This window comes from Rhinatrema bivittatum, chromosome 8 (assembly GCF_901001135.1).
Source record: "Rhinatrema bivittatum chromosome 8, aRhiBiv1.1, whole genome shotgun sequence".
NCBI classification, from domain to species: Eukaryota; Metazoa; Chordata; class Amphibia; order Gymnophiona; family Rhinatrematidae; genus Rhinatrema; species Rhinatrema bivittatum.
This window is the reverse complement of record NC_042622.1, coordinates 84,392,722-84,412,370: the sequence shown is the minus strand read 5'-3', so window position 1 is coordinate 84,412,370 and position 19,649 is coordinate 84,392,722. Positions and strand designations below refer to the sequence as shown.

The 19,649-nt window shown below is 44.9% G+C and overlaps 1 protein-coding gene across 3 annotated transcripts in view; it reads right to left on the bottom strand.

The window, feature by feature from the left end:
• The window catches only part of FUBP3 (far upstream element binding protein 3), a 152,329-nt gene that overhangs the window by 86,756 nt on the left and 45,924 nt on the right, over positions 1-19,649 (bottom strand). For 2 of the 3 annotated variants that reach the window (XM_029611948.1, XM_029611945.1), the window contains exons 3-4: positions 11,807-11,840; positions 11,129-11,178 (exon numbers count right to left, since the gene is read on the bottom strand). In XM_029611948.1, the coding sequence (XP_029467808.1) occupies positions 11,129-11,178; positions 11,807-11,840 (84 nt within the window). The remainder of the gene's footprint in view (positions 1-11,128; positions 11,179-11,806; positions 11,841-19,649) is intronic. The other variant, XM_029611947.1, reaches the window with a different exon arrangement.

Here is a 19,649-nt window from a genome sequence, read left to right as displayed (position 1 = left end):
GGATGATGGCGCCCAGCAGAGGCCACGGAGGAAACGCGTATAGTAGAGTCCCTGGAGGCCATGGCTGGACCAGGGCATCGATTCCGTGTGAGAACGGGTCGCGCCTGTGGCTGAAGTAGCTGGGGACTTGAGCATTGGACTTGTCCGCCAGTAAATCCATGGCCGGAATCCCCCAGTGATCAACAATCATCTGGAAAGCTGTGGGGGACAGCTGCCACTCTCCTGGATTTAGGCGTTCCCTGCTGAGGAAGTCTGCTGCGGTATTGTCCTTCCCGGCAATGTGTACGGCGGAGACGTCCTGCAGATTCGCTTCTGCCCAAACCATCAGTGGGGCGATCTCCAGAGAGACTTGTCGGCTTCTGGTCCCGCCCTGCCGGTTGATGTAGGCCACCGTGGTGGCGTTGTCGGACATCACTGACAGCTCTGTGCTGCAGTCTGTGAGCGAATCGCAGGCATGCCAAGCGGACTGCCCGGGCCTCCAGGCGATTGATGTTCCACGTGGACTCCTCTCTGTTCCACCGCCCTTGCGCGGTGACTTCTTCGCAATGTGCTCCCCAGCCGCTCAGGCTGGCATCCGTGGTGAGCAAGGTCCACGTGGGCGAGGACATCTTCGACCCCCTGCTCAGGTGGGTGGACTGCAACCACCACCGCAGCTGGGTCCGAACGCTGGCCGGTAGAGGAAGGCGCGTGGAATAGTCCCGTCGACGGGGGCTCCAGCGAGAGAGCAGGGAATGCTGTAGAGGTCTCATATGGGCCCACGCCCAAGGCACCACTTCCAGGGTGGAGGCCATGAGACCCAGAACCTGCAGATAATCCCAGGCTATGGGCCGACCCGCACCCATCAGATACTGGATACGCTGTCGAAGCTTCAACTGTCTCTTGGTCGTAAGACTGACCGTGTCCGCCCGAGTGTTGAACTGCACTCCCAGATACTCTATTGACTGGGAAGGCTGTAGGCAGCTCTTGCTGAGGTTGATTACCCAGCCCAAGCTTTCCAGAAGGGCGATCACTCTGCCGGTTGTCCGCAGGCTCTCCTCTCGAGATTTCGCCCTGATCAGCCAGTCGTCTAGGTAGGGATGGACCAGAATCCCTTCCCGCCTGAGTGCCGCTGCCACCACTACTACCACTTTGGTGAATGTCCGTGGGGACGTGGCCAACCCGAAGGGTAGAGCCCGAAACTGGAAGTGGCGGCCCAGAACCTTGAAGCGCAGGTAGCGCTGATGATCTGGATGGATCGGAATATGAAGATATGCTTCTGACAGGTCTAATGCCGTGAGGAATTCTCCGGGCTGGACTGCGGCTTTGACGGAGCGCAGAGTTTCCATGCGAAACCTCGGTACCCGTAAGTAGCGATTGACTGACTTGAGGTCCAGCACAGGCCGAAAAGTGCCCCCTTTCTTGGGTACCATGAAATAAATGGAATAGTGTCCAGAATTCACTTCCCAGGCAGGTACTGGGAGGATGGCGTTCAAGGACAGGAGCCTCGCCAGGGTAGCTTCTAACGCTGTCGTCTTGTGCCGGGGACATGAAGATTCCACAAACTTGTCCGGAGGAAGATGATGAAAATCCAGAAAATATCCTTCCCGGATAACGGCGAGGACCCACTGGTCCGACGTAATCTCGACCCATCTGGGGTAGAAGAGGGTCAACCTGCCCCCTATGGCTTCGTTCCCCAGATGAATCGGCAAATTCTCATTGCGGGGCGCGACCGGGGCCCGAGCCCGGGCCAGCCCCCCGCTTGCGCTGCTTGGTCCGAAAGGACTGATTCCTGGCCGGAGGATGAGTCGCCTGATAGCGCCCCCTATACGGAACAAAGCGCTGGGAACTCCTGCCCCTGTAGGGCCGTGGAAAGGAGCGCTGTCCCCTCCTGGATCGATCTTCCGGAAGTCTAGGCACAGGAGAGGCACCCCAGGTAGTGGCTAGCTTATCAAGGTCACTGCCAAACAGAAACGAGCCCTGAAAGGGTAACCTGGTGAGACGAGACTTCGAAGGTGCATCAGCTGACCATGGCCGGATCCAGAGCTGCCTCCTGGCGGCTACGGAGGATGAAATCCCCTTAGCCGTAGTGCGAACCAAATTCGAGGCGGCATCGGTGAGGAAGAAAAGAGCGGACTCCATGTCAGCCGCTGGAGCGTTGTTCCTGACCTGAGACAAGCAGGCACGTGTCACCACCATGCAGCAGGCCGCAATCCGCAAAGAAAGAGCTGCCACCTCAAAAGTTTGTTTCAGAATGGTGTCCATTCGTCTGTCATGGGGCTCCCTGAGGGCCGTCCCCCTTCCACTGGAATAGTAGTGGGCTTGACCACAGCGCTAATTAAGGCGTCCACCTGAGGACATGCCAGCAGGTCCTGGAGAGCCAGTGCCAATGGGTACATGCCTTTCAGGGCCCGGCCCCCTTTGAAGGAAGCCGCCGGCACCGCCCATTCCAAATCTATGAGTTGCTGAGCTGCCTGCAAGAAAGGAAAATGGCGAGCTGTAGGACGAAGACCTTCCAGCAGGGGGTTCTGCACAGAAGGTACCGAAGCACTGGGACCAGTGATATCCAACTCCACCAGACACTGAGTCACGAGGTCCGAGAACCCTCCTTAGGGAAGAACCGCCTCATGGTTCCTATAGGGCTCAATCCCCGAGGGGAGGTCCCCCTCGTCCGGGAGGTCAGTCTCGTCCGGGAGGTCGGACTCGTCCAGCGAAACCTCCTGGTCCGATGGATCTGGACTGTCCAGTGGCGGGAGGTCCCACTCCCGATAAGGCTGTGAGGGTCCAGGCACAGGATCCCTAGGCGCTGCCACCGTAGCGGCGGCCGCAGCAGGCGCCGCAGATGCAGCCACCGCAGGAACCGCAGCAACAGCAGGAACCCCAGGAGCAGCAGGGACAGTAGGGCCGGGACGGGAAGCCGTCTGCATCTGGACAAAGGCGTGAATCCCCCTAAAGAGATCCACCCAGGAAATGGAAGCAGCCTCTAATCGCCGGGGTACAAGCTCCCCCGGGATTCCCGAATGGTCAAGACTGCCCCCCAAATCCGGGGTAGCCCCAGGTGAACTGTCAAGAAACTGCGGCTGAGACTGGTCCTGGCCGGAGGGTCCCCCTGCCGCCTCACATTGGGCACATAGTGAGTCTGGCGCAGTACTGCGTGTGGCTCTAAGGTGGCATGCAGAGCAGAGGCCAAGGGCTGAAATGCCCGAGACAAGCGGCTGCGCCGCTGAGGATGCGGCTGCGTGCTGATCCATACCAAATAGAACAAGCGCGCAGTAATATGCGGCAGGAATAGGCGCTTAATACACCAGGCGCACAAAAAAGAATAATATGCGGCAGCAATAGGCGCTTAATACACCAGGCGCACAATAAGAATAATATGCGGCAGCAATAGGCGCTTAATACAACAGGCGCACAATAGTAATAATATGCAGCAGCAATAGGCGCTTAATACAACAGGCGCACAATAGTAATAATATGCGGCAGCAATAGGCGCTTAATACAACAGGTGCACAAGAATAATATGCGGCAGCAATAGGCGCTTAATACAACAAGCGCACAATAATAATATGCGGCAGCAATAGGCGCCTAATACAACAGGCGCACAATAGTAATAATATGTGGCAGCAATAGGCGCTTAAGACAACAGGCGCACAATAGCAATAATATGCTTAATGGCATTCAATAGGCAATCAGCACGTAAGCAGTTAGCAATATACGCTTAATGGCATGCAATAGGCAATCAGCACGTAAGCAGTTAGCAATATACGCTTAATGGCATGCAATAGGCTTTCAATAATATGCGGCAAATACTCACAGTGGCAGCCAATATGCGAAAACAATATACGCACAAGGAGGAAGAAAGCCGCGCCTATTACGGGCGCGGAATACCTGAATAGGGCCACAAAATGGCGTCCTCCACGGCTTGCCACGCCGCCAATCCTCTAGGCTTCGGAGACCTGGGCGAAGAGACGTACGCCTTACCAGATCTTCGGCGCTCCCGGGCTGGAACTCAGGCGGTCTCCGGCTGCGGGGGAAAGGGCCAGTACCGTTCACCACCGCGATTGAGGACAGCACCCGCTACCTCGTCCACGCCGGGACCGAGGGCCTCGAAGCTCCACCCGAGTCTCCCCCGGGGGACTCTGCCCCTGCCGCGGTTCGGCCGGACCGAGGACTTTCACCTCCGGGGGACCACGGCAGTCACCCCGGGAAGCTCAACTGGGGGGAACGGACAGAACGTCCCCTGAGGAGCGCGGGGCTTAAGAGTCGAGTAGACAGGTAAAGAAGAGACTAGAACGAAAAGAAAAGAGAAAAATTAAAGTAGTCTTGGAAAGCACGCTGAACAGCGTGCAGGCACTCCAAACTGCTTTGGAGACGGAAATTACTGAATCGCTGCACTTCCTGTGTGGCTATATACCCCGTGCTGACGTCAGATCCGTCTCCAACTGCTAGCACGCGGATACTATCCCATTCGTACTGAGTCCATCTGGCTACACGCCAGGAAAATGTGATTAATTTCATTTATTCTTGAGGGTGGATTGGAGGGCGATGTTGTTGTGTTGTTCATTGGGTGAGTTGGTATGCTTTGTTTAACAACCACGTTTTTAGATCCTTTTTTTTTTTTAGATTAATAATTATTTATTTTATTTTAGATTACTAATTCAGTGAGGAAAATTCCTGTCAGGAATCTTTGTGGAGCTCCTTAACCGCGTGGCTACTGCTGCGCGGAAAAAAGAAGACTGAAGGGGAACCCCTGCTGGCTGCAGGATTAGTGCCATGCTGGGCATGCTCAGTATGCCAGTCAAATTTCTAGAAACTTTGACAAAAGTGTTCCGTGATTGGGCTCCATCCTGTGATTCACCCATATGTGAGGACTACCATCCTGCGAGAAAGACTAAAACAAGGAGATTTCTGATATGGAAGTCTTAACTGTCATAAAGGGGTTGAAGACAGATAAGACCATAGGGCTGGATGGGTTTTCTGCTAGATTTTATAAGTTATTTTTAACTACCATCAATTCCTGTTATGAGGGACGCTTTCAATGTTCTATTAGCAGAGGGCGTTTTTATTCCTGACTGAATGCAGTGGGAATAACCATCTTGTTGAAAGAAGGGAGAGTTAAAATCTTATGTGATCCTATTGCCCCATTACATTATTAAGTATGGATGTAAGGATATTAGCTAAAATCCTTGCACTGCGGTTTGGCCTCTGTTGCACTGGATCTGATGCATGAGGATCAAGTGGGTTTTATTTAGGGGAGGCAGGCCTCAGATAACATATGCAGAGTTCTTAACTTGATGTGCGGCTCAGAATGATCAGTTTCCAACTTTACTGTTATCAATTGATGCTGAGAAGGCCTTTGATCATGTTCACTGGCTATTTACGTTCTAGGTCTTAGAGAAAATGTGGATAGTTGGGAATTTTCTTACCTGGCTGCAAAAATTATATGAAGTCCCAGAAGCTAGGATAAAATTAAATGGGAGCTACTCTGGTGCTACAGGGGTGCCTTCTGTCTCCCATCTTATTTGCCCTAGTAATGAAGCCATTTGCAGAGTGCATATTGCAACATGTCGATATATCAAGGATACCCATAAGATTGGAGAAACACAAAATCATGCTGTTTGTAGATGATATGATTTTCACTGTGGGGAAACCATCAGTGACCCTGCTGAAACTAATAAAAGAAATGGAGATCTATGGGAGAGTATCTGGGTTCAAGATCAATATGTCCAAGTTGAAAGTTCTCAATTTTAGCCTGCCAGGGGATCTGGCTGCTTCTATTCAGGAAAACTTTTCATTCCACTGGGCCAAAGGTGCCTTGAAACATTGGAGGTTCGATTAACCAATGATAAAGAGTTAGGGCAGGTCAACTATGGTAATTTACTAGAGACCATTTCTAGGAAATTGCAAATTTGGATTGGCATTACACTGACTTAGATGGGGAGGATAGTAGCTGTAAAAACAAATGTGTTGCCTAGGTTACTTTACTTTTTTCAAGCATTACCAATAGGGATCTTCAGAGGAATGTGGTCTACAATTAGGAAAAAGCTGCTCACTTATTTGGTGTCAAAAGGACACAGAGGGTAGCAAAGAAAACCGTCTTTAGGATGAGGGGGATGGGAGGCTTAGAAGTTCTGCACTTAGAAAATTATTTGTGTGCATCTCAACTGAGAGCATTAGTTGATTGGCAGGAGATAAAGAGGCCAAAGCCTTGGGTGCACATAGAATATTTTGCAAGCCATCTCTCCCTTTTTCATCTTCCATGGGACCCACTTTTGTCTGGATGTGATAGTAAGATCTAGAATCCATTTATTAGATGAACAATGGAGATTTGGCAGACAGTAAGGAGAAGATTAATCTAGTGGGTGTCCCCCATTCTCCATTGGCAGCTATTTGTTATAGCAAGGGATTTCTGCCTGGTAAGAACTCAGATGGAAGGATGAAGGTTTGCTGTTCCTGGGGCAACTATGTTCAAAGGCAGGGCTAATACGATTTTCAACCCTTCAAGATCCTGTCTATGTACAACTGAGTTTTAGGGGTACATCCAAGTGCAAACTTTTTTTGTAACACTATAGGTAAACACATTAGAACTAGAAGCACATCTTTATTAGAAATTGGTGGGTAAAGGTAGTGGGTTTATAATAAGCTGTCATATCCTATAAAAGGGAAATTATCTCACAAGGTGCAGTGGGAAAGGGATCTTCAATGCTCAGTAGATGAGGAGGTGTAGGAAAGTATAAGCAGGGGAGCAGCAAAATCATCTCTTTCAGTCTCTTTGGCCAAAAACACCTAAAAAAATATACTACAGATGGTATCTCACCCCTTCTAGATTGAAGAAAATATATAATTTGGTCTCTGATGTATGCTGGAGGAGATGTGGTGGTGTAGGAACGATGGCTCATATTTGATGGGGCTGCCCTATTATTGCACTATTTTGAGGGAGGGTTCAAGCTCTTATTAGGGAAATAACACAAGACTCCATGGATATGAAACCATAGTTTCTTCTTCTCAATGCCGAGATTGATGACCTTCCTAAGAAATGTGGCTAAAGTGATATCACATTAATAGAAAAGAAATATCAGCACACTGGAAGGAGGTAGCACCTAGTGATATTGATTTTTTTAAACATATGTGAACTATTTTATGGAAAAACTGACAGCAGTGCAGAGAGTCACTTTGAAAGTATTTGGCAAATTCTGGGAACCTTTTGATAGCTGGGTGGAAAAACTGGGACGGAGTGGGGGACAGGGGGAGGGTTAGCTCTGGGGGTATTAAGCTTGTTATTCGTGGGTTCTAAGAGTGAACATGTGAATGCGATTGAGATTCTTGTTCCAAAAAAAACTTTCAATAAACATTTAAGTGAAAAAGAAAAATGATAATAAGGGATGAGTGAAGATTGGCTTACCCTCAATTTAAGAATGGTAAGGTGCCATGGCACTCAGATGTACTATTATAGATGTGGTGGTAAAAAGCTGAAGCAGAGAAGAGGAAGTAGTTCAGCAGATCCTGTAGTTCATATGTGAACTGTCCAAGGTACTGTGGTGTCAGCCTGTAGATAATGTTTTTCATTAAAATTGTAGGCTCTTCTAATTGATGGTTTCCTGGCAGACAGTACAATGTCCTCACTGCTCTAGGTACAGAGGATCTGGCAATTATTGAGCACTCAATATCCAACCCATGAAGTTGAAGGGGAAGATCAGACGAAAAAGATGTGCTCCTTCATGAATCAATGAGGAGAGTGATCCAAGAAGGATTGGAGAACTACTGGAGAGTCTTACTAAATACACAACCAATTTGTCTGGGCCATGCTAGAGCAATGAGGATCTGTCAGGTCTGGAATTTGTCAAGACTTTGTGTCATACCAGCTAGCAGCAGTATCAAAGGACGAAGCGTATACGAGATCTGTATTCCATCATGTGTGGAGCTGCGTTCGCTGGAAAGAATGGAATAAAACAGTTCCAAATTTTTGTGTGGATCTGAAGCAAATAGATAAATGGCTAGAAGACTTGTATAGCATGCTGGCTGTCAAAAATTGTAGCGACCATTCGAGGGTCCAAAGACTCCGCTGAGACAGTCTGTCAATATGTTGGAGATCCCTAGAAGATAGGTAGCATGCAGGATGGTTTGATGTCTGCATGCTCATTCCCATATTTTCCGAGCAAGAATGCTTTTCCCCTGGTGGAAGTGAGTGAAGGGTTGTAGAGTATATTTGATCACTCAATCCTAGAAAGTTGAATTGGAAAAAATATATATTTTTAATGACCAAGTCTCCCGGGTTCAAAAGAGGCCTGTATGGGCCTCACACTCTTTTGCAGAGGCATCCATTGCAAATGTTAGTGAAGAGGTGCACTTATGAGGAAGACTCCAGGGACATGGAATGTAGCCACCAGGTGGATTTCAGTGTTAAGTCATTCAAAACCTTCCCTTTGGTTGTCAAAAGGTGAGTGAATTGATCCTATTAGAGGGACCAAGGCTATCCTGCTGGAATCATATGTGAAGGTGGAGGAGCAGAAACATATGTGTTGCCCCACCATCTGGTCAAGAATAATCTGTACATTTGTGGCTAATGTTCAATATGTGCTCAACAGGTTGCACAGAAGGATCTGAGAGCATTTTCTCTCTGTAAGGGAGAATCCATAACTTCCTATGAAAACAATGCAGACATTAAGGGGTGGTAAATGATTATTCACATGTACTTTTATGATCCTTCCTATAGTCCACAGTGTGGCACTAAGTTGCAGATTTTAAATCTGGCATGCACTCTCTTTCTAATATCAATTTTATCTTTATATAGTTGCTTAATTCAAGATTTGATTCCTTCTCTCTTTTTTACAATTGAGTCATATATGTGGAAAGAATTTGTCGCTTGCTGGATTTCCAGAATGTAGTAACAGGTGCATCTCACCATGGATGGGAAACATCTCAACAATACCTGTACACAAGGACAACAGTCGCAGGAGTCTATGCTCGACATCAATCAACTATAGCATTGAGAGCAGTATTCAGTGCCTTAAAGACATTCGAGACCGGGCTAAAGAACAAATCAGATAACATGTTTTACATAAACAAGGAGGAACAGGGTCCTATCAACTCTGCAAGGAGTCTGTAGCAATATGAAACTGGGAAATAAAAAAAAAAAAAAATACAAATCTCAAGAGTCTACCTATCCAGCAAGAGACAGACTAACCTGATAATTACAGCCACATACTACATGCTTTTCATGTTTTGGGGAACCCTGTGATAGACCTCTTTGCACCTCCATTCAATCACAAACTGCCACACTAGTGTTCAAAGAGACCTTCTCAAGATACCATAGCAAAAGATACATTTCTAATTACATGGAACAGCGGCGCACTATATGCCTTTCCACCAATTCCTTTGATAGCAACAACAATTCTAAAATTAAGAAAAGACACGGGGGAAATGATTAGTATAACCCCATACTGGCCTCAACAAGCTTGGTTAGCTTGGTTCCCTTGGTTGCACAGACTAACATGTCCATCTATATGGCTACGAACAATTCTGAACCTGCTAACACAATATGATGGAAAGTAATAATCAAGCAGTGGCAATTGCCAGAAAGAGTAAACGAAATTCTATTGACATCCAGGAAGCTTTCTACAAGAACATCTTACAGTTTTGAAGAGAGACATTTTTCTTCCTGGTGCAAATTTCATGGACAGCAACCGTTCATATGTTTTGTTTTTAAACTCGGTTAATGGACTCGGGTTTAAAAACGAATTCTAACAAAGCCCATTTAAGCACAAGCTTCACATAACTTGGTTGAAGGAAAAACATTTTCTCAACAACCAGTAGTGGCCAGGTTCAAAGGACTATACAACCTAAAACCGCCAATAAAAGAACCAGCCCTGCAACAGGACTTGAATTGGCACAACTAATGAGGCCACTATATGAACCAATGGCTATTACACAAATGAAATTTCCGTCTTAGAAGGCGTTATTCTTAGTAGCGATATAATCTGCTAGCACAAGTGAGTTACAAGTACTAGTAACCTACAAACCCTACACACTAATTTTTAAAGATAAAATACTCCTCAGAACTCATCCAAAGTTCCTATCAAAAGTGGTTTTCAATTTCCATCCAAATCAGGAAATGGTTTGTCTGCTTTCTTTCCAAAACCACATACAACTCCTCTTGAACAGACTTTCCATACTCTGGACTGTGAAAGAGCACTTCTGTTTTACTTAAACAGAATGCATGCACGCAGAGAATCCATACAACTTTTCATATCCTAAGATACAGCTAAAAACGGCAGAGCTGCCAATAAACAGTCTCTATCCAGATGGCTAACACAGTTTATTTCTCATTGCTATAAATCCTTTGGCCTGGCTACACCATAGGGAATAAAAGCACATCAAGTTCTTGCAATAGCCCCAACAAAGGAAAACCTCAACTCAGCATCCATCTAGGATATCTGTAAGGCAGCAATCTAGTCAACAATAAACCATTTTACAAAACATTACTGTCAGGATAAAGACTTGAACCAAGACAGCATATCTGGACAAGCAGTACTAAAGAATATCTTTAAATAATCAATTCAAATTTCCTGCTTTTCAACGGATGGGTTGTTAAAAAAATAAATAAATAAATAACTTCAAAGTAACCCTCAGCACAGGAGTCCCATCCTGTGTGGCTCTTTGCTGGGCTGGTCCACAAAGAAAGTGAAATTGCTTACCTGTTACAGACCCTGTGGACAGCACAACAAACAGCCACACAATCCCTCCCCTCCTCCCTGGGAAGTTCAACTAGCTTGGGAAAAGACTGAGAAGTGCGCATAGGAAGACCTGCGCATACCCAGAATCAAAGTTAGACTTTCTGGGTTTTCAGAGGAAAAAAATCCAACTAAGAGCCATCGGGTGATGCCATCCATTCTGTGTGGCTGTTTGTTGTGCTATCCACAGAGAACATCTATTACAAGTAAGCAACTATGCTATCTGTTTTGTGGTGGGATAGTGTTTGTACATGCAAAGGAAGCTGTTATCGTTGTAAAAAAAGTGGATGATTTTCACTGTCCATGCAATTATTCCAGCCTTTAATGCTAAATGAGGTTCTCATAAGATGAGGCAAACTATCAGCAAACAAAACAAAAAAACCTTGAAAAAGGTACAAGGAAAACAAAATCTATGTACTTACTGAATCCAACCATTTTATCAGGCACTTTGAATTCTTCTGTAATTACTGCCCTGAAAGTGAAAAGGGATTGACAGGATTAAAGAAGGGAATGTGCTACTCCATCTGCCACACCTCATCTAGTGAGTCTCAGAATCACCCTGAAACCAGCACAGTACCCTTTTAATCTCTATGAAGGATAGGCCTAAAAAGAAAAGGGAGGGGGAAAATGATACAGCTCATGGGCATACAAAGCAAAGACAGAAAGACAGGGGGTTGGAGGTATAGATTGACAATACAAAATAGCAGCACTGGTGCACATATTCACAGCCAATTGTTTCTATCTGCACAAAACATTAACAAAACACTACCCTCACTCCCAGTCCCCTCTGGCATCATCAGGTATTTTCATCAACAAATGCAGAAAGTATAAATCTCAAAAAACTGGATCCAAATGTCCGATGTTGGTCCAGACAAAAAAAAAAAGCAATCATGTACAACTTGGGCTGCAGCCTTTTTATTTCTAGAGATATAGTTGGACCAACTGAGACTGCAACACTTCATGAAAGAGTTGGCAAAACCGTCAGGCTGCAGGAGCTGAGCGCTCAAACAGCTTCTGCTCCCAACATGCTGGTACAGATGGTGGATCAATAAACAATTAGATCCTGATCAATAAATAATAAAATGGAGCCCACTGCTTACCTTTGATGTACAAGGGCCCCTAACTGGTTACCTACTGTGGCAGAGAAAGAGAGAAAAAAAGAAAAATATCAAAGCATTATCACGGATAAAGTAACTTCATCCTGCTGGAAAATGTTCCTCTATTACAGACAAGAAAAGGCAAGGCAGTAATTCAGGCTCAGAGCTCAAAATGAGTGTGTTATGTGATATGAAACAGGAGGAGATTTCTTCATTAACAGCCTAGAAACCCAGAATCCTGCTGAAGCAGGATAAGACATTGATCTGTGTGCCCTCATGCTGGGAAATCAAAAGAATAAAATCCCGCTACCTCACTACTGCTTACAAACACCTTGAAATCCTACCAATGTAGAGACTAAGCAGAATGGAGCCCATGACAAAAGGCCTGAAACAGTTTTCAAAATTGTAATCAGCTTGTATGGTATAAAATCAATACAGCACATATTACAGGCACATACAGATCTGTTTACAAAATACTAAATGCTGACCATTAAGCCCACCATCCAGCCACAATCTACCAGACTTCATGCACAGGGGGGGCTTCTTATATACACAACCCTCCCAGACTTAGCCTAGTCAGGTGAAAAATAGAGATTTACTTTAGCTGTATAGGTGTGGTATCTTAAACAGGGAAACCATGAAACTCCTGTTCACAAATGTTTAACAACTCTTTTTTGCTTCATTTTGAATTACGCACAGGTTTAGCTAGAATACGGGAAGATTGTGTCCAATCATGTCCCAGTCCTATGCTACATAACTGAAGCAAGCCACAGGGACAGTGCTCATTCGCATTTTCAAAAGTTCTCCCTATAGAAGACAACACAAGTCTGACTTGCACAGAACATTCAAGTGTTATGCAAACTCTTTCAGAGCTGTGATTCTAACAGCAAGTTTCCAACACAGCACCTAACAGCCCTACAAAGCTGACAACTCCCTAGTAAAATGTACAGGCAAAAGGTGCGCAATAAAGGTGACTGAGCCATGACAGGTACAGCACGCATTCACTTTAACCCACTAGGACTAAGGCATGTGCGTCTGGTAATGATGTCCTGAGTACTGAGCATCTCTCAGAATCAGGCCGATACAGTACAGTGTGCTCCGGTGGAGCGCACTGTTAACCCGCATTTGGACACACGTTTTCGAGACGTGCTAGCTTTACCTCTTATTCAGTAAGGGGTAATAGCGTGTCGAAAACGCGCGTCCAACCCACCGAACCTAATAGCGCCCTCAACATGCAAATGCATGTTGATGGCCCTGAGGCTAAGAGATTACAAAAATAAAGCCATCAAAATCAAAGTTCTAAACAATTAAGCAAAAGGTATAACAAGGAGCATATTAAAGAAATAACACAAAGGGTTGCACGAAGGGGTGCAACCCCTTCGTGCAACCCTTTGTGTTATTTCAGTAACAGTAAGTTACAGATACAGTAAGTTACAGTAAGTTACAGATACAGTACGTAAAATGTGCAGCCAAGCCGCACATTTTACTTTAAGAAATTAGCGCCGACCCAAAGGTAGGCGTTAATTTCTGCCGGCGCTGGGGAATTGCACAGAAAAGCAGTAAAAACTGCTTTTCTGTGCACCCTCTGACTTAATATCATGGCGATATTAGTGGGGAAAGCCATGATTCTGAGACCCGCCCCCTCCCCTGACATCATCGCAAACGGAGTCAGGCAGTTTGAAAGGCGCCAAGCCAGCAGGCGCCGCGCGCCATGCGACAAAGGGGCACTCCCCTTTGTGCACCCCTTCGTGCAACCCTTTGTGTAATTTCTTTAATATGCTCCTTGTTATACCTTTTGCTTAATTGTTTAGAACTTTGATTTTGATGGCTTTATTTTTGTAATCTCTTAGCCTCAGGTACAAAAATTTTAGATTGTAAGCCCTTTTAGGGGATAGTGAATTACCTATTGTACCTTATTGTAAACTGATGTGATATCTCTTTTTGAAATGAACATCGGTATATAAAAATCGTAAATAAATAAAATAAAAGATAAAAATAAAAAAAAAATAAAAAAAATTTAAAATCAACCCCGCGGGTTGAAAACCGGATGTTCAATTTTGCCAGCGTCCGGTTTCCGAACCCATGGCTGTCAGCGGGCTCGAGAACCAAACGCCGGCAAAATTGAGCGTCGGCTGTCAAACCCGCTGACAGCCGCCGCTCCTGTCCAAAAAGAGGCGCTAGGGACGCGCTAGTGTCCCTAGCGCCTCTTTTTACCGCAGGCCCTAATTTAAATATTTTGTTTTATTGTATTGCGCGCACAGGATACTGGCCTGCGAGCGCCCGCTCTCCCGCAAACTTTACTGTATCGGCCTGAATGTGTTTAAGCAGGCAGGTGCCGAATAGTGAGGTCAAAGAGGAGAGTGACTGTGCAAAAGAGGCTCCTGCTTCCCCCATCCACTTCAAAGAAGCACTGCTATAGCACTCAAGACTCTGGGGGAGGGAAGAGATTTCCCCCACTTTCTAGGCTCCAGGTGTCCCACCTACTCTTCAACCCTGCCTATGAGTGCCAAAATCTTAAATCCAGCCCTGGTTTTAAACAAGAACGGTCGGTGGATTAGCAATGGATTATGTCAAAACCTCTAATATATAGGTAATATGTGAGTGGACTGATTTCACTGAAGTTAAAACATAAGCACGTATGGCTAGGGCTGATTTAAACCTAATATTATGCATTAAATCAGGTTTATCGTCATCTAATAGCTCGTTAATCCACGTTTCCAGCTTGTTTTAAGATTCATACATAATCCTAATCTAGTATTTTAAGAAAATACAAAACAGATTTCATTTCTACTCTCCCAGCCTGCCAACAAAAAAGGACACTCCTTAGGATCCAACTACACCGGCACAATGGAATCCACCCTGTACTTACAGAAATGGGGGGAGGAGGGGGGGAAAGGGGGTTCAAGGCAATCTGCTGCCTGAGGTGAAGGATGAGATGGTGCTTCCCCCTCCCATCCTCTCCCACAGGTCAAATCATCAAGACGGCCATTTTGGAGGGAGGGAGTCATCTTGGAATATGGCCCCGGTGATTTGAAATGCTGCAGAAAAGGGAAAGCAAGGTTCAGAGTTCCCAGAAGAGTGGCAGATAGAAATATTATCACAGACACTCTAGAAAGCTGACAACCCTGCCATACTCCTAGGAACTCTACGACCTGCCTGCCATGTTTCCCCAGCATTTCTCCCTCTGGAGAAGTAGGAGATGGGTAAATGGTGGGGGGGTCTGTGTGTGGTCAACTCTCTTCAAGTTGGTGCAAGGATATTAGAGCCTGTGTGTGAGAGCATGAATGTAAGTTTGTGATTGAAAACCTGTTTGTGTGAAAAAGTATGTGTGTGATTGAGATCCCTTGTGTGTGAGAGAGATCATGTGTATGTATGATTAAGAGCCTGTGTGTATAAATAAGAGAGAGAGACCATGTGCGTCTGTGTGTGATTGAGAGCTGGTTTAGGTGACAGAGCATGTGAGTATGTGATTGAGAGCCTGTGTGTAAATGAGAGAAAGAGAGAGCATGCGTGTTTGTGTGTGATTGAGAGCTGATTTAGGTGAGGGAGCATGTGAGTATGTGATTGAGAGCCTGTGTGTATATGAGAGAAAGAGAGAGCATGTTTGTAAGCATGTGAATGAGAGAAAAAGACAGCATTGTATGTGTGTGATTGAAACCCTGTGTGTGTAAGTGTGAAAAGATAGACAGCATGTGTGGAAATGTGTAATTAAGAGCCTATATAAGAGAGAGAGAAAAGGCATATGTATATGTGAGCAATTGAGAGCCAGTGTGAGAGAGAAAGAGAGAGGAAAAAGTTGCAAGCAAACCATCTTCTGCTAATTCAAAACAATCTCAGGGCACCTGGATATTAAACGTTCCCATGTATGCAGAGCAAACATTTTTTTATATCCTTATTTTTCATTACTGGGTCTTTGAGACTGCTATTTTGAAATATCTTATTGGTATCTAGAAATTTTTTATATGTTTTTAATTATTGGATATTCCATTCATCGGCTATTTTAAAATAATCTGTTCTTTTTGTTAGTATGGTTTTTACTGTTATTGCTTTTATATTTCTTGATTTGTTTTATAAGGATAGGTGATGTTTCTTTTCTTCCTTTATTACACTGCATACTGATACTCTGGTTTGTTGCGGTTTCCAATTCAGTTTTTGTCTGCATGCTTCTAGTTATGCGTTTTGGGCTCTTTATTCTTTGTTAGGTGAGGGTCAGCACATGTGATTCAGGTGAGGTTCTCTGCTGGCGTGTAGTTTCTGTGTAGGGCTCTATAGCAGCCTGACTTGGTCCGTTTTCCTAATAGGAGATGTATTGGTGTCTTAAGGCCTGGTGTAATATTTTCAGTGTTGCCTTTTCTTAAGTAAGGTGGTTACTGTTTAAGTGCTGGAAATTGGTGTTGTTTTGGTGTGGGCTGTTTACTTTTTATGCAATTTCTGTTCAGACAGAATACGTATCTTTCCCTTGAGTCATTCTTAACAATAAAAATAATACTGGGCCTTTATTTTTTATTTCCGCCGTGAATTGTAATGAGCAGTGTATCACACATGTGAGCATGGTCTGTCAGGTGTGTCACGATGGGACAAAGGTTGAGAAGCACTGGTCTAAGGTATGGAGGTTCTTTTCACCATCATGAGCATGCGGCTGTGGAAAAAATAATGGCAATACTATGGAATGATTGATGAGGAAAGCAGATATCAGTTTTTGTAGAAATTTTGGTTGTGTGTGCAGGACCACCTTATAGTAAAAGAATTGCAAGTAAATTGTATAGTGGATGAGAGCTTGTAATTCACTTAATCTGTGCACCAAGTTATAGCCACTAGGGAGATTACCTTTCATAAGAGGTACATTAATGATACTGTGTCCCATTGGCTCAAAGTGAGTTTTCATCAACTGTGTAAGGACAACGTTGAGGTTCCAGGGCACTGGCAGTTTACGAACTGGAGGTTTCAAGTGCCATAACCCTTTCATGTATTTTACCACCACAGGATGCTGGGAAACAGGTTTCTCATGGACTAACATGATAGGCCACTATGGCACTGAGGTGTACTCTGAGGATGGAGTCAGGCCAGAATCCAATAAGCCGTGCAATAAGAGGTGCAAGTTGACTAGGAACTTGCAGGAGAATGGGTCGAGGCCATTTGCAGTGCACCAAGAGGAATAGTTGTTCCAGCTGAAGGCATAGTTATACCCAATTGAAACCCTGCAAGCTGACAGAACAATATCTTCGATAGATTTGAGCAAGGACAGGTCTGCTATTATTGAGCGCTCAACATCCATGCTGTGAAACTGAGAGATTCTAGGCTTGGATGAAATAACCTGCGCTCTTCCTCAGAAAGTAGATGAGGCTGTATTCTGAAGTGAATCAGGAGGATGTTGTGAAAGAAATGAGATATGCATACCAGACTTCTCTGGATCATTCTGGAGCTATGAGAATCTTGGAGACTTGGTCTCAAAGCAGCTTCTGAATTTCCCTTGCTATTAGCGGCAGGTGTGGAAAAGTATACACGAGGCTTTGTCCACAATCAATTAAGAAAGCGCCCCAAGAGATTCGAAATTAGTTGGGAGAAAGGGAGCAAAACTGATTGAGTTTGTTTGCACTCCGCTGCAAACAGATCTATTGATGGCCAACCCCACAAAGAGTTTGTCTACTGTGGATTGTCTGATGGACCATTCTTGAGTCTGCAACACTCTGCTGAGTCGGTCCACTAACGTATCGTATATTCCTGGAAGGTACATGGCCTGAAGGATGACCTCATGATCTACTGCCAGATCACCAGGGTCTCTTGACAAAGTTGCCAAGACCCGGTTACTCTCTGCTTATTAAGAACATAACATAAGAAATTGCCATGCTGGGTCAGACCAAGGGACCATTGAGCCCAGCATCCTGTTTCCAACAGAGGCCAAACCAGGCCACAAGAACCTGGCAATTACCCAAACACTAAGAAGATCCCATGCTACCGATGCAATTAATAGCAGTGGCTATTCCCTAAGTAAACTTGATTAATAGCAGTTAATGGACTTCTCCTCCAAGAACTTATCCAAACCTTTTTTGAACCCAGCTACACTAACTGCACTAACCACAACCTCTGGCAACAAATTCCAGAGCTTAATTGTGCATTGAGTGAAAAAGAATTTTCTCAACTTAGTCTTAAAATTTTCTCCGATTAGTCTTAAAACATGGTAGCCTGGTTGACTGTTTGCCTTAAGATGCTTTTCTCTTGCAGGAAATGCGCAAACACATGGAGCACATTCTTGATCACTCCGAGCTTGAGAAGATTGATTTTAAGATGTCTTTCTTCAAGAGACTAGGTACCGTGAGTTCAACAGGATATAGCATGCACTTCCCAGCCTTTGGTGGAGGCATCCATTGCTAAGTTAACTTAATAGGGAAGAGATCGAAGGGAGGCTCTGTCTGGAAGATCACAAGGAAGGAGCCAACAGCGAAGCTATTTCATTGGTTGAGAAATTGAGATTACTGTATTCAGGGGCTGAGTGAGTTGATCAGATTGTTTGCACAAGAACTACTGAAGATGACAGATATGGAGATGAGTCAAGGGGACTACATGAATTGCTGCCACCATGTGGCAGAAGATAATCAGTATTTGACAAGCTGTGCAGTGTTGAATGGACAAATAAATTAAGTGATGCATTTGAGCTCAGGTGGAGGGCAGTAATGCTTTCTGTTGTAAGGAATCTATTCATGCTCCAATGAACTGGATTCGTTGGGTCAGAGTCAGTATAGATTTCTCAAAGTTTACCAAAAATCTGAAAGTCTGTATTAAACGTATTGCGGTGCAAAGAGCTTGCACCACTCCAATCTTAGGAGAATGCAGTTATGAGCCAGTTGTCTAGATGTGGGAATGCCTGTATGCCCTAACATTTAGGTGAGCCACTACTACTGCAAAGTACTTGATGAAGATTCCGGGGACAGCCGATAGGCCAAATGGGAATAATTTGTACTAGTAATGAGTAGAATACAGATTGAAATGAAGGTAATGCCAAAATGAGGGGTGGACAGGGTGTGTGTGTGTGTCCTTGAGATCCAAACACATCCAATCCATCTTTTAAATAAAGGAAAGTATAGGGCTGAGAGAGTTCATTTTGAACTTCTCCCAGTGGAGGTAGCTGTTCAGGTGTCTCAAGCAGAACGGGTCATAATCCACACAATTTATTGGGAATGAGGAAGAATCGGAAATAGAATCCCTGGCTACTGTGAAGCTGGAATTTGTTCTATGGCTTGCTGCTGGAGAAGAATCAATTTCTATGCAAAGCTGAGGGAGTTGTGACTGATCCAGGAGTGAAAGTGCGAGACACTGAAGAGAGGGAATTTGTGAAAATGTAAACAGTAACCATTTTGTATAATCTTGAGGATCCATTTGTCCATTGTGATTTTGTGCCGCACTCTCAGGAAGGACTGAATTATCTCCCTGCCTGGAGTGAGAAGGTGTAAAGGAACCAGGATCAAAAACTCAGTCCTGATTTTGTCTGGGCCTGTTGGGGCGAATTTTGCCTGTTGGCACTCCTTCTAGTGAGGTTGACCAGGTTATCTGCAGTGTTATCTTTGCAACTGCAAAGGAGGCAAACTATACTGATGGAAGGAACAATAAGGATGTCTGTGATAAGGCTTTCTGTAAGAAAAGGCAGGCTGATGTGGTGCAGAAGAGGGTCCGGTGCTATAGACAAGGACTGGACTGCTATATTTTGATCCTTTATTTGCATCATTGTCTCTCAAAGTTTTTCTCCAAAGCAGTTGTCTTCTAAGCAAAGAAGATCCAGTAGCTTTTCGTAAACCTTCCCATATGCTACTGCTCAGAGCCATGCCATGCACCAAGCTCCAGTGGAAACCAC